General features: G+C 39.4%; 3 protein-coding genes across 3 annotated transcripts in view; 1 reads left to right on the top strand and 2 right to left on the bottom strand.

The window, feature by feature from the left end:
* The window catches only part of pkhd1l1.1 (PKHD1 like 1, tandem duplicate 1), a gene marked incomplete at both ends in the record, with an annotated part of 71,269 nt that extends 69,452 nt beyond the window's left edge, over positions 1–1,817 (bottom strand). Inside the window, 4 exons of the mRNA XM_080858741.1 lie at positions 315–423; positions 976–1,120; positions 1,547–1,624; positions 1,805–1,817. Coding sequence (XP_080714867.1) covers positions 315–423; positions 976–1,120; positions 1,547–1,624; positions 1,805–1,817 — 345 coding nt within the window. The remainder of the gene's footprint in view (positions 1–314; positions 424–975; positions 1,121–1,546; positions 1,625–1,804) is intronic.
* A 4,884-nt stretch (positions 1,818–6,701) lies between these two features.
* LOC308381423 (transcription and mRNA export factor ENY2-like) lies at positions 6,702–10,236 on the bottom strand. The gene is made up of 5 exons (XM_080858986.1): positions 10,133–10,236; positions 9,862–9,939; positions 9,694–9,764; positions 7,832–7,906; positions 6,702–7,227 (listed from the first exon to the last, which is right to left on the bottom strand). Exons 2-5 carry the CDS (start codon positions 9,927–9,929, stop codon positions 7,151–7,153), a joined length of 291 nt encoding a protein of 96 aa, XP_080715112.1. The 5' UTR covers positions 9,930–9,939; positions 10,133–10,236; the 3' UTR covers positions 6,702–7,150.
* Positions 10,237–10,654: 418 nt separating this feature from the next.
* The window catches only part of nudcd1 (NudC domain containing 1), a gene marked incomplete at its 5' end in the record, with an annotated part of 48,006 nt that continues 46,246 nt past the window's right edge, over positions 10,655–12,414 (top strand). Inside the window, 2 exons of the mRNA XM_080859012.1 lie at positions 10,655–10,769; positions 11,275–11,429. Coding sequence (XP_080715138.1) covers positions 10,655–10,769; positions 11,275–11,429 — 270 coding nt within the window. The remainder of the gene's footprint in view (positions 10,770–11,274; positions 11,430–12,414) is intronic.

Here is a 12,414-nt window from a genome sequence, read left to right as displayed (position 1 = left end):
TTACTCTTGTGCTACACGCTGACTTCTCTGGTCAAGTTTGTCACAAAATGGTTTACATGTTACTCTTGTGCTACACGCTGACTACTTTAGTCTCTCAAAACATGACTGTGCTCACTGTTTCTCGTCTACCATGTCAGAACGTAACCAAAGCAACAATGATTCACTGACAATGAGAAGCATGTGAAAGGTGTACAATGAAGACACACTGTCATAAGCACGTTTGACAAAATATGCACACATAAAGACAGACTGAAATCTTTGTCATTTTTAATACTACAAATGTAACTGCTGCATGTGGGCTTGCTTTGACTCACAAAGAAGCTGCAGATGTGGTGGTTGTACCAGCCGTTGCACATTCGACTGTTGGGAATGGGCTCCCCATCCACACTGACCCGAATGTAGTAGTTGTCATGGGGCATGGCTCTAAAGGGGGGGGGAGGCAATTTCACTCACTTTTCAGTCGTGTGTTTGGATGTTTGTAGGTAATTTTCTAAACAAGTGACCCTTTAATTGTTTAAAATGAGTTGTGCACTTTGCCAGGTAAATGTCTTGTAAAACGTGAACATTTTAAAAAGTAGTTTTTTCCCTAGCAGTAAGAATATACAATGGAATGGATCTAATTCCATCCCTATTCAGTGCTTACAGTACATACATTCGTGTCATGAAGTTAATGAATAAATAAACAGTAAATAAACAGTGGTAATATTGATGTGATTATCGGTCTCAACGCAAACAAATCAGTCACTAAACGTATTGTTTTTATTCTGATTTGTTAATAAATAATTTAGCTCAAGTATCAGATGATGAAATGGCCTTTTATAACCTTAAATTATTTACCAATGAAGCATTCATGGACAAGTTAGTAAGTAAGTAAGTAAGTATGACTTTATTTATATAGCACATTTCGAGTTGCAATTCAAAGTGCTTGATTTAAGTTAACTTAATTCTGTGGTGAAGTATTTCTCATGGTCATACCTTGTGTAGCATAAGATCTGGTTGGCATGAGTGGAGTCCCTCTCTACATCGCACGGGATGGACCTGGTCTTGGACACCAGAGTCACACTGTTTCCAAAGTCTGCATCCTCCGGATTCAGGGAGAACTGATTCTCCTGAGCAAAACCTATCAGGCATTCATGTAGCCAATTACCTCCATCCTTGCCAAACTACATTATTGCTCAAAGTCAAAGTCAAAGTCAAAGTCAAAGTCAAAGTGTGTTTATTATTGCATGTACCAAATTGCTTCAGCACAGCAAAATTCTTACGACTTGGCAAGCATCATTCATGCTCTCAATATATATAGGGTCATTTGGGCATAAAAAGTACTTTATATTTTATATCCACAAAGACTGCCAAAATCACCTTCAAATTGATATGATGTGTATGTTAAGCACTTGTTTGGTGGTTTTGCATTGGTCATTAGCCTATGGTATTTTTTTTTATATGTAAAAATTAAAATGTTCAGTTCTTTCAGTCAGTTGGCAAATAACTCATAACATAACATAAGACACATTTCTGTGGATAATTCGGCTACTTTGAACTTTCTTACCTTCGCCTTTTATGGTGATTCTTGTTGCTCCGTTAATGCTTCCAATATGTGGATCAATTCTGAACACCCGCTGAGCGTCTAATGTTAACACATGAAACAGACATGTACAAATGGAAGAGAGGCCTGGATGTAGCCTTTATAATCTTGTCAAAATTTGTAAATAAATGAAAAATATTTTTTTCTCTATTATTCTTCATGTAAAAAAGGGAAGATGAAAGCGTCATACCTGAGTAACAGAGCAAAAGACAAACTACAAACGGCAGGTGCGCATGGCGCCGTGTGCGCGTCATGATGTGCAACGAATCCCCCTGCCAATTACCGCGCGTTTCACTGGCAAAGACATAACATTATCTAGTTATTATGAACCTATTAAACGGTCTGTGGATACATTCAGAAATCATCTTCAAAGATATGGAAATACATATGCGCTTGCATTAGTTAAATGTTTACTGAATGATATGACATGAGTAGAACATTGATTCAGGAAGTACAACATTAGTTCAGCAATTGTTGGTGGTAATTCTACAATTAGGGCTCAATTGACTCTCCTAAAAGTTTATTTCTATCATGAAATAATCGAAAAGTCAAAAGTGCTTATGAGATAAGACAATCTTATACGGCGCAATATAAATCAACATAAATGAATCAATTCATTTCAGTTCAGTTCATGTTCCTCACTCAATTGGCTGGCAATACTTTTAAAATATACTCTACCTGGCTTGGACGACGTTACTGTCAGATCGAGTTAAATTTGACAACGGAGATTTCAAAAGTTTCACGTTTAAATACCAGGTACCAAAGAGGAGGCGCCATGAGAAATATGCTCGCATGTGCAGGTGTGGTCTATAGGACGCAAGAACTCCGTGGACGCTTTTGAAATCACTAACTGGCTCACCTGGCATGAATGGACAGCTATTAGCTTGTCAAAAAAAAAAAAAAAAACAGTCACAGAGATCAAAGACTCAATTTCTTATCTCTGCGTCAACGTCATACCTGATTCAGGAATGATACAAATATTTCACTGTGCCACAGACGGTACCCCAGCTCACAATATTAAACGTATTGAACCAAATAAAAGAGTATATCCTCGCAAAACAAATATTTGTTTTCGGAATACTAAACAGCACTGTAGGCAAATATAGCTTATTTATAAGACACTGATTTACATGTTCATCAGGTGGTTTCAAACAACAGGTGACACAATAAAACAAATAACTAAAATGTTTGAAGACATCAAAATTGAAGACAAAAAAAAAAAAAAAAAAAACTCGAACAGGTGATTTTGCAGCCAGTGTTGGAATTGTATCCTATAACATCTCCAAAGGCTTGCTACTGCAGCTGCTTGTATTGTACACAAGGCCATTAGCACGTTTGTTCCACTCCCGATAGGCAAAGCAGGGGAAACTTTTGTTTTGCATTGGGCATAAGCAGCGACCCTTGAGGTAATTTCATGGTCACGTCAATGTCAGATCCTCCCTCATATCTGGTTGCCATTGTTCAGGGGAGACAGCATGTCCTTCATGTGACACTTTAATGACTTCAAAAATGCAGGTTTGCAAAGAGAGAATGCATCCGGACAAGCAAGTTATTTCACGTGCAATGCATGCAAGATAAGTCACATTGTATTGTAAAACAGTGACTGGAGGAGGCTATTTTTAGACTGTTTACTATTTATAAGTCTAGCAGTGCATTTTAAGCAGAGTCATGCTGTCACAGGTGTTGCCATGCTCTTCACCTTGAGGAAGAAGAAGATGAATGTCTCTTAGTTCTTAATTTAAGCCAATAAATCATTAATTAATTTCTGGCATTTGAACTGACAATTGTATTTGTTTGAATTATGACAATGCTGAAAGTTACTGTACACTATGTTTATCATTGTATCTGGCACAATGTATACATCTCATATATCTATGGAACACCTCAATGTATATCTCATGTATCTATGGAACGCCTCAATTTATATCTAAAGCCCCTACCTGACTCAGCAGTAGCTATGGCTTGGCTCTGATCAAGAGTATGGGGAGCTGTGAATAGAGTTCAGTAGCTATGGCTTGGCTCTGATCAAGAGTATGGGGAGCTGTGAATAGAGTTCAGTAGCTATGGCTTGGCTATGATCAAGAGTATGGGGAGCTGTGAATAGAGTTCAGTAGCTATGGCTTGGCTATGATCAAGAGTATGGGGAGCTGTGAAGGGGGTTCCCTCTTCTCCGCCTCGGCCTCTATACCCAGGTGTCACCCTGTCCCTACATGGACCAGTTAGAGTAACCCTGTAACTTTGCCCTTTCAGGAACCAGTCAGAGTTGCACGGTACATTAATGCAAGTTATGCAGTTGTATGCAAAGTTTGGGCACCTGTGAGGAAATGACAGCTTTCGTTTATTTTTAAAGCGAAAGAAGTAAATACCACCCCTGCAGCAGAGAAACATTAAACAACAAGGCTTTCTTCAAATGTCATTACTGTGGAACTTCCTAAGTTACAAAAAGATAAAAGTGTAATAGTAATTGTGGCCTGTGCAAAAGTTCAGGCATCCTACTGAGTCAGCCCTTAGTAACGCCCTTAGTAACGCTCCTTTGACTGGCACCAGCTTTCAAATGATTTTTTTGTTTTTTTTATTTGATTTGACTGATTTATTGTTGATTTATGTTGTTTTACCCGGTATCACTGGCAGATCAATGGTGGAATGGTGCAGATCAATCTACCTGCAGGTCTTTAGAATCATACAAGGCGTTGGTTGGCCTTTGTCCCCAGTGCAGGTTTTATTTGAAAGTTTTCTTGGTCCTCAAGAACTCGTCTTGAATTTCTCAACAGTAATTTCTTAATAACATTTCAGTCATTGGAAATTGCAAGCTGGAGGAGCTTTAATAGGTTTTAAGAACTTTCTGCTGTTTTGTGGGCGTCCCGGATAGGTTCATTTTAGACCCACTGTCCTTGACTGAGAGGAGCCTGTTTGTTGAGTCATCAGTTGAGAATTCATCAGCTTCTGGAATTGTCGTGACCTTCTAAATAATAATGGTTGAAGCCCTAATGGGTTAAATGAGGGCTAATGAGTGAACATGACAAGCTTAACAAGTCAATATGATGTCCTGAGAATTTGAAGTGGAAGGATGCCTTGCACTGTGATTGCAGATTCACAGTTAAGATGCCTACAGCATTACAGACCTGAAAATCTTATATAAAAAAGTTTTTATTTTTTTGTTTGTTGAAAAAGTGACATGTCTGTGTGTGCTGTATGGAAACACTGTAAACTGTAAAATAGATTTAAAAAGTACTTTAAAAGAAAAGAAAACGTAAACACTAATGGATAGATGAGGTGCATGCACATTTCTTTTCTGACATCCTTCTGAAAATGTATTGTTGTTCTAGAAAATAAATAACAAACACCTTGTAATCACCACCAACAGCCCAGTTGACACTGATAGAAGGTTGCCAACAAACTAAGCAGTATAGCTGGCAATGTCAAGCTGTGAAGGCTTTTCTCCCATTTTTGCAGGGTGTTCCAGCCTGGAACACAGGTGTTTATCTGTCTTTCTCATGACCATATGCTATCAAAATGAATTTCAGGATGGTACCCAAACTAGTTGCCTATAAAAACATACATCAATAATAGTCAAATTGTTGCATACTGTTACTTTAAACCAATGGGAAGGTAAAGCTCAGGGTTGTTTATGAACAACGGGGTGTTTCGTTAAAAAAATATGAATAATTGTGGCGGTAACATGTCTCTCTAAAAGCATTTTAATTACTTTGATAAACTTACATGCTAAAGAGTGAAGAAGACAATGTTTGAAAAACTGACAAAACTCATATTCATAAAATGATTTAGGTCTCTGGTTGAGTAACAATGAGTCCAGAATTAGAGGCCAAAAAACTCTGGCATCATCTTGCTATGCTTGACAAACATTACAATGCTTGTCAAACATGTCATTGTTTGTGAGCTGAATGGAAGCCATGGCACCTACATAACTGCTGTGGTGGTATTTGTGTGGGCAGAAGCCTTTGATGTTCTCTAGCACGTCAATCCCTGGTGATGGCAGCTGATGATGAAGTGATTACAAGAACATAGAATCTTATATTAAATATATTTGATTACAGGGGACAAATATGATAATTATACATACTTTTATATTTAAAGTCCAGACAATGGCAATACACTTTGCTACTATAACTAGTGTATGAGGGAGAGAATGGCATCCTTTGTTATGACTATGTTGTTGTCATGGCTACTTCTTGTCTACATTCTCATGTTGTCGTGGTTTCTGGTTACATGGCTGTTTAAACGTGATTTCAACTCTGGCATGTAAGGGATAATGTATTGTCCGGATGTCATTATCCAAAAATAAATCCCGACGGGGCGAACAACATCCCGACGCGCAGTGACGGACAATACATTATCCCACTTATTATACGGTAACTTGCCAAAAAAACGATAGAAGACATTCCTCCAACATACCTCTTTTTAATGATTTAGTTGCCGTTTCATGAGTCCCGTTTAGAAATAAATAGTTCTTCAAGCAAATAGAACTTTGAAGTTTCAGGTGTTGTGTAGCAACCCATTACTTGCTGACTTCAAATAACCATGAGTCTGTTACGTTAAATGACCGGACTTCTTGCGGAATGATATGAAAGAGTAGTCTGGGAAGTCCCGCCCCACTTCTTCCGGCCAAATTGATTTTGCCTCAGAACTGGGTCTGGCCAAGTTTGCATACCCGTTCATTTCAAGATTTCCAGAATCCTTGGAGCCAATCACAAACTGGCTTTTGGCTACCTGGCGCGCCATTGGCGGATTTAAACTTACCACAGCTACGTTACAAAATCTACTGCACGGAGAGTTTTTAAACATTGGACATGGTGGCCGCCGAAGCACCGCAAAACTTCGATAAGGCAAGTTTTCTTTGAAAACAGAACAGAAACTTGCCCTGGAACAATTCATACAGAAAAAATATGTGTTTGCTTTATTACCGATCGTTGTATCGTTGTATAGTATCGTTGGTCTGATTGGTTAAAGGACTGTCCAATCAGGTGGCTGAAGTGGAGCGCCGTTGAGAGTTGGCCAGACCAACTGAACAAATGGAATGCAGTGAAGGGGCAGGGAATTCCCAGACAAATGAAAGAGGTGAATTAGAAGCACAAAACCCGTTGCCAATGACAGCGGTCATTATCTTTTCGCAGCGGTCTGTTAGCAGGAAATAATGTAGGGTAGAACGTTGGGATGGCCCATTCAAATCAACAGTACTTTTTGGAACATTCTGAAGAGCCGTATAATAATAAGAGATAACTTTGTCCTGAACTGATATTATTTGTTGTAATAATAATAATACAACTTTATTTATATAGCATAATTATAATCATATGATATCTGTCATCTGGGTTTCCCATATCTGGGGAAAAAAAATAGATGTATTCAGGCTCTAAAAACACATATACAAGCTATTTTATAATGAAATGACTTGAGCAAAATAACAAAAACTACTCTGTAACAATACAGTTTTACAATTTCCCCCCAAAAATGAATTAAAAAGTTCATAAAAAGGTAATAAAAAAAAGGTTTTAGGTCTTTGTACATCCAAGCTACTAGCACATCACAACACTACAGGGACTGTCTCATCTACAATGTGGAATTCTGCGCCAGAAAAGCCCGTATTCTCTGCAGGAGTTCTTTCTTGACACTGTCAGGCACCAGCGCTGTGGAGGAAAGATGACATCACAGTCAGACTCGAGAAGGACCAACAAGGGCTATCATGGCAAGATGGCATCACAGTCAGACTCGGGAAGGACCAACAAGGGCTATCATGGCAAGATGGCATCACAGTCAGACTCGAGAAGGACCAACAAGGGCTATCATGGCAAGATGGCATCACAGTCAGACTCGAGAAGGACCAACAAGGGCTATCATGGCAAGATGGCATCACAGTCAGACTCGGGAAGGACCAACGAGGGCCATCATGTCTCTGGAGACTATCTGAAGGGTTAGAAGTATTAGTGTGATGTCAAGAGACAGAGCTAGAGTTCTGAGCTCCAACAATCCCCCTTTACCAAGAACCCTTTCAATGTTTCATCGTTTGAAAGACTATTTTCTGTTTCAGCTCTCATATGTCCAACTGCATACCTTCACAGCCTACATCTACAGCACATGTTTTGTTGGAAAGAATGTTACATACAGCCTTCAGATAATGAAAGGGCCTTTAACACACATCGGGACATTTCTGACAGTTCAATGTCTACTTTTGAAGATTTGACCTTCTTGTCATTCTGATGCTTTTTGAAGGTCAGACTATTGTTAAAGTACCTCTGCCTTTGGGCGTGACTTCTGTCACCAGATCCTCAACTGTCACGTGTTCCAACCCCTTGTCTCTAATGACATCTGCAGAGGAAAAACAATTTAAGAGTATTTAAGCAGAATGCTGAACCACAAGCATTTACACATGTCCTATACAAAACAAGCCCAGCAAGACACTGAAGATGAAATTGGAAGAGTGGAGTTCCATTAAAGAATCATTTCACATAATAACCGGAAGCTCTTTCAAGCATGTAGCTATAAAACCAGATTTGAAGATCCTTAAAGTGTTAAGCTCCTGAGGACAAAAGGGTTCAGAAATGGCAAGTTTCATTTGAACTTTCAGTTCAGGTACCAATAATATTAAACTAACTGAATAATATCAGTGTGGTGTATAGTTGTTTAAAATGTATAGTGTATAATGAATAGAGTGTATCACTCTTTGAACAAATGTTTCCGCTCAATACTTAAACAATAACTATAACTATTTGGGTGTTACAAATATTTATACACTGGAGTATCGCAATATTATGTTTTGTGATACCCTACTGTATTGTTTCTCAAAAACACTTTTTAATTAATAGTATACATGCAACGCTTTGGGACGGTGGTGTAGTGGGACTACTCTTAATTTGGCAATACAGCACAGGATAGACTCCCTGTTCTGAGAAGTGGGTATACGCAATGCTGACTGAAAAATAAGTGGGTATACTCCGTATACCTGCGTATACCCTGGACTACACCACTGCTTTGGGAAGATAGTGAGCCATTTAGTGTTCATTGTGTGTTTGTGTTGTGTGCGTGTGTGGCTGAGTGTGTGTGTTCATTGTGTGTTTGTGTTGTGTGTGTATATGGGTGAGTGTGTGTGTGTGTGTGTGTGTGTGTGTGTGTCTGAGTTCATTGTATGTTTGTGTTGTGTGTGTGTGTGGGTGAGTGTGTGTGTGTGTTCATTGGCTGTTTTTGTTGTGTTGTGTCTGTGTGTGTGTTCATTGTGTGTTTGTGTTGTGTTGTGTTGTGTGTGTGCGGGTGAGTGTGTGTGTTCATTGTGTGCTTGTGTTGTGTGTGTGTGTGTGGTTGTGTGCGTGTGGGTTCATTGTATGTTTGTGTTGTGTGTGTGTGTGTGTGTATGTGTGTATGTGTGTGTGTGTGTGGGTGAGTGTGTGTGTGTGTTCATTGGCTGTTTGTGTTGTGTTGTGTTGTGTTGTGTGTGTGTGTGTGGGTGTGTGTGTGTTCATTGTGTGTTTGTGTTGTGTGTGGGTGGATGAGTTTGTGTGTTCATTGTGTGTTTGTCTTGTTCTGTGATGATGTTGGACGTTACAGGAAATGTGATGAATTCCAATGCAGACCCCCCTGTTTTGACTGCATACAAAAAGTTCAGATTTTAAGCACAAGGTGATGTGTTAACACTATGACAGTTTTCCTTAAATGAACCATTGATGTCGCCTTGTTTGGAGTATCACAATACTTTTTACCCGTGTTATGATACATATTGTATCGCCAGATTCTTGCCAATACACAGCCCTAATGCCTAGCACTACCAGAGCAGGGGCGTCCCTCTCTACCTTTAAGAAGCTCTTGAAGACCCAACTCTTCACAGAGCACCTCCTTTCCTACCTTGCACTTCCTCTCCTGCATTCCTTTACCTCTCCTTATCCTTCCTCTAATGCTATCTCCTCTGACTAGTTCTTCACTCGCACTTACATTCCTGCACTTTTTTCATTTCTTATGTAGGGTAGTATTTATTGTTACACTAGGTCTCTATTGCTCCTAGCTTGATTGTTCTCTCAGTTGTATGTGGCTTTGGATAAAAGCGTCTGCTAAATGGCTAAATGTCATGTTTACAAATGTATAACAGTAGAAAAAAGGGTCCATACCTTTGCACTGTGCCTTCAGCTGATCCCTCCAACCACACTCAACCAGCTTGGCTCTTAGCAACTCTTTCAACCTATACCCAAGCAAATGCAATAATAACGTCGACATTTCTTGCGAAATACAGTCAGGTTTACTTCAGTATACTGCATTGATGACAAGACATCACTTACCGCTCTCGTTCACCCATTTCAACTAACTTTTGATTTATAGAAGTCTTCATTTGCGATTCTTTGCTCATGCTGTCAAACCTGACAAAAGACGAGAGCAGAGAGTTTACATTATTATGATTTACATTATTACCGTGGCCACTTTGATCCGAAAAAGTTACACGTCTGATTATTGTGTGATTGTTACCTGTTTACAATCTAATTATTAACGTTAAGTAAATGACAGCACGTAGCAAATTCCATTGAAGCACCACCATTTTTAAGTATTACTTACTGGACCAACGACCAAAGCTTGATACACTTTGAAATAGACTAAAAAGAAAGTAAGCAAATGCTCACTTGCTCACTCATTTGACATGTGGAAACGTGTTATTTGCCCGCTTGCCGTAGTAAAGCTCCCCAGAGGTCCAACACCCTTACTCGTCCGATGTGAAACATAAATGTGTTTTCATTCTAACCGCGCAGTGCTGAATTCTGGGGAAATGAGACATACCTAGTGTGATGTCACTGTCTCGGTTACTTTAATCCTAAATACCTATGACATCGAAGCTTTGTAATATCATGTTCGCGCTACCATTCTAGGCAAGCCTACATTTTAAATTATCCCTTACAATTCCCCACAGTACTGCGATGGGAACTTGCGCACACACTACATTTCCCACCATGCCTTTTTAAAATTCCGACAGAAAAACATTCCGGGTGAATAAAACAGGAAACATGATTTTTCCAGCGTGCATTGTCTAAGCATCAAACTGTCTTTGCTTGATTTCCTAGAGTAGCCTCCATCACCAAAGCTATGGCCTCGTCAAATTATTCACTGAAGGTTAACAGAGAGCTTTTGGATCCCAAGTTTGAAAGTTACAGGCTGTCTTTGGATCCGCTCCCAACTTATACTATTGAGCTAGATGCAGGTGAGAAAAAAACTGCTGAAGGAATCACTGTCGCTAGTTAAAGTTAGCCAACCCTTGGTATTCACTTCATATCTGAGTTGTCATTGTCTTGTAGCGGAAATTGTGCATCCTTGTTTACCTCTCCACACAACTCAACAAATGGATCCTTACCCGACGTGTTGTACACAAGAAGTTATCGTTGTTACAAATGATTTGTTATACAGTGCACATTTGTAAACTAACTTAACCTACTGCGAAATGGATGGGTCGTCTCTTGAATGGTGAGGGTGAATAGTTTTTTAATGCGATTTAGCCCTTCACCACATCAATGAGCGCAACATACTTGTCTGCTGTTGTCGGCTCGTCTTAGATCAGAACTGTCATGCTGATGAAGCTGATGTCCCATCTTTAAACCAGTCTGTTTTAGACCACCAGCCAAATAATCCTTGTCTGAGCTGCACCAATGCATCTGTAAAAACTCAGTTGTTTTTGTTTTTGTGGCTTATAATGTCCTCTCACATTTCAGCTGTTGCTGAGGTGAAACTGAAAGACAGCCAGTACACCTTGGATCATGTACGTGCTTTCGGCATGTACAACTACCTTCACTTGGACCCCTGGTACGAGGACAGCGTTTACTTTGTTGACAGCAAGGCTAGACTGCTTAATCTGACGGTAACATTGGTAGGTCCCATTGCACTATACATCATTTTCAGTTTAATTTTGAACTTGTTTACAGTGGCCCAATTGTCTCTTTCTAACTTGACTTCTGTCCGAGAAGTCTGAATATATGAATATCTGCTGTCATTTGACAAAGGTGGAGTAAATGTGTTTGAGCCACTAACCAGGAATGATGGAAGCTACGTTTTGTATTAAAATTTTCTACTCTGCCTTAAAGTAACACTATGCAACAATTTGACACTTTTTGAAGTATGGTTTTATACGCAACTAGTTATATACATCCTCAAATTAAATTTGATAGCATATGGTCATGTGAAGGACAGATAAACACATGAGTCTCCCCACTAGCCATCCAAGATATGCCCTATGTAGTTCTGTGTAACAGGCTGGAACCTCCTGCAATAATGGAAGAAAAGCTTTCACACGCATTACATTGCCGGCTATACTGCCAAAAGACACTGGGTAGTGTCTTGGAAAGCTTCTATCAGTGTCAGCTTGGCTGTCGGTGGTGTTTGCAAGGATTTTGCATGCCTTTTAGGTACTTTAAGCTGCTGTGAATGATGATTACTTTTACATCCTTATAGCTATCTCTAAATGTGTTATTAGATTAAATTAAATTAAGCAAATATTCAATGAATAGAATGCAAAAGGGGAAAATGTATTAACTGATCTGAAGACGGTTGTGGAGACTGCCTGTCAGTCAGTGTTCTTGTGTGCAGCACATCTAATGTAGGGGGTGGGGGAAGGACTCCCATTGTGGCTGTGTCTGCTAGCTGTTTGCAGAAGATGCTAACTCACAGATGTAATTTACCGGAGATTTAGCGTCATTTGATGTCCCAAATTCTACTTCTTAGACTTCCCCTAGTATTCTTTGTTGATGCAAGTGAAGTGAAGTGAAGGGTTTTAATATTTTGAGGAGACTATGAGCCTTAAACAGACCCAAGCAGGTTTGTTTATCAGTAACTTTGTTTCCCTCAGTGGATAGCAA

Source organism: Sprattus sprattus (genome assembly GCF_963457725.1).
Source record: "Sprattus sprattus genome assembly, chromosome: 20".
In the NCBI taxonomy this organism is placed as follows: domain Eukaryota; kingdom Metazoa; phylum Chordata; class Actinopteri; order Clupeiformes; family Clupeidae; genus Sprattus; species Sprattus sprattus.
Note: the sequence above shows the minus strand (reverse complement) of the source record. Positions and strands in the feature narration are given on the sequence as shown.

What these genes read in the sequence shown, in the direction of transcription:
- LOC308381423 (XM_080858986.1), bottom strand. Translation starts at nt 9,929, where the DNA reads ATGAGCAAAGAATCGCAAATGAAGACTTCTATAAATCAAAAGTTAGTT. An exon ending in GCTGAAGGCACAGTGCAAAG is followed by an intron (nt 7,907 to 9,693) that starts GTATGGACCCTT and finishes TTTCCTCTGCAG; the next exon opens with ATGTCATTAGAGACAAGGGG. An exon ending in AGTCACGCCCAAAGGCAGAG is followed by an intron (nt 7,228 to 7,831) that starts GTACTTTAACAA and finishes TTTCCTCCACAG; the next exon opens with CGCTGGTGCCTGACAGTGTC.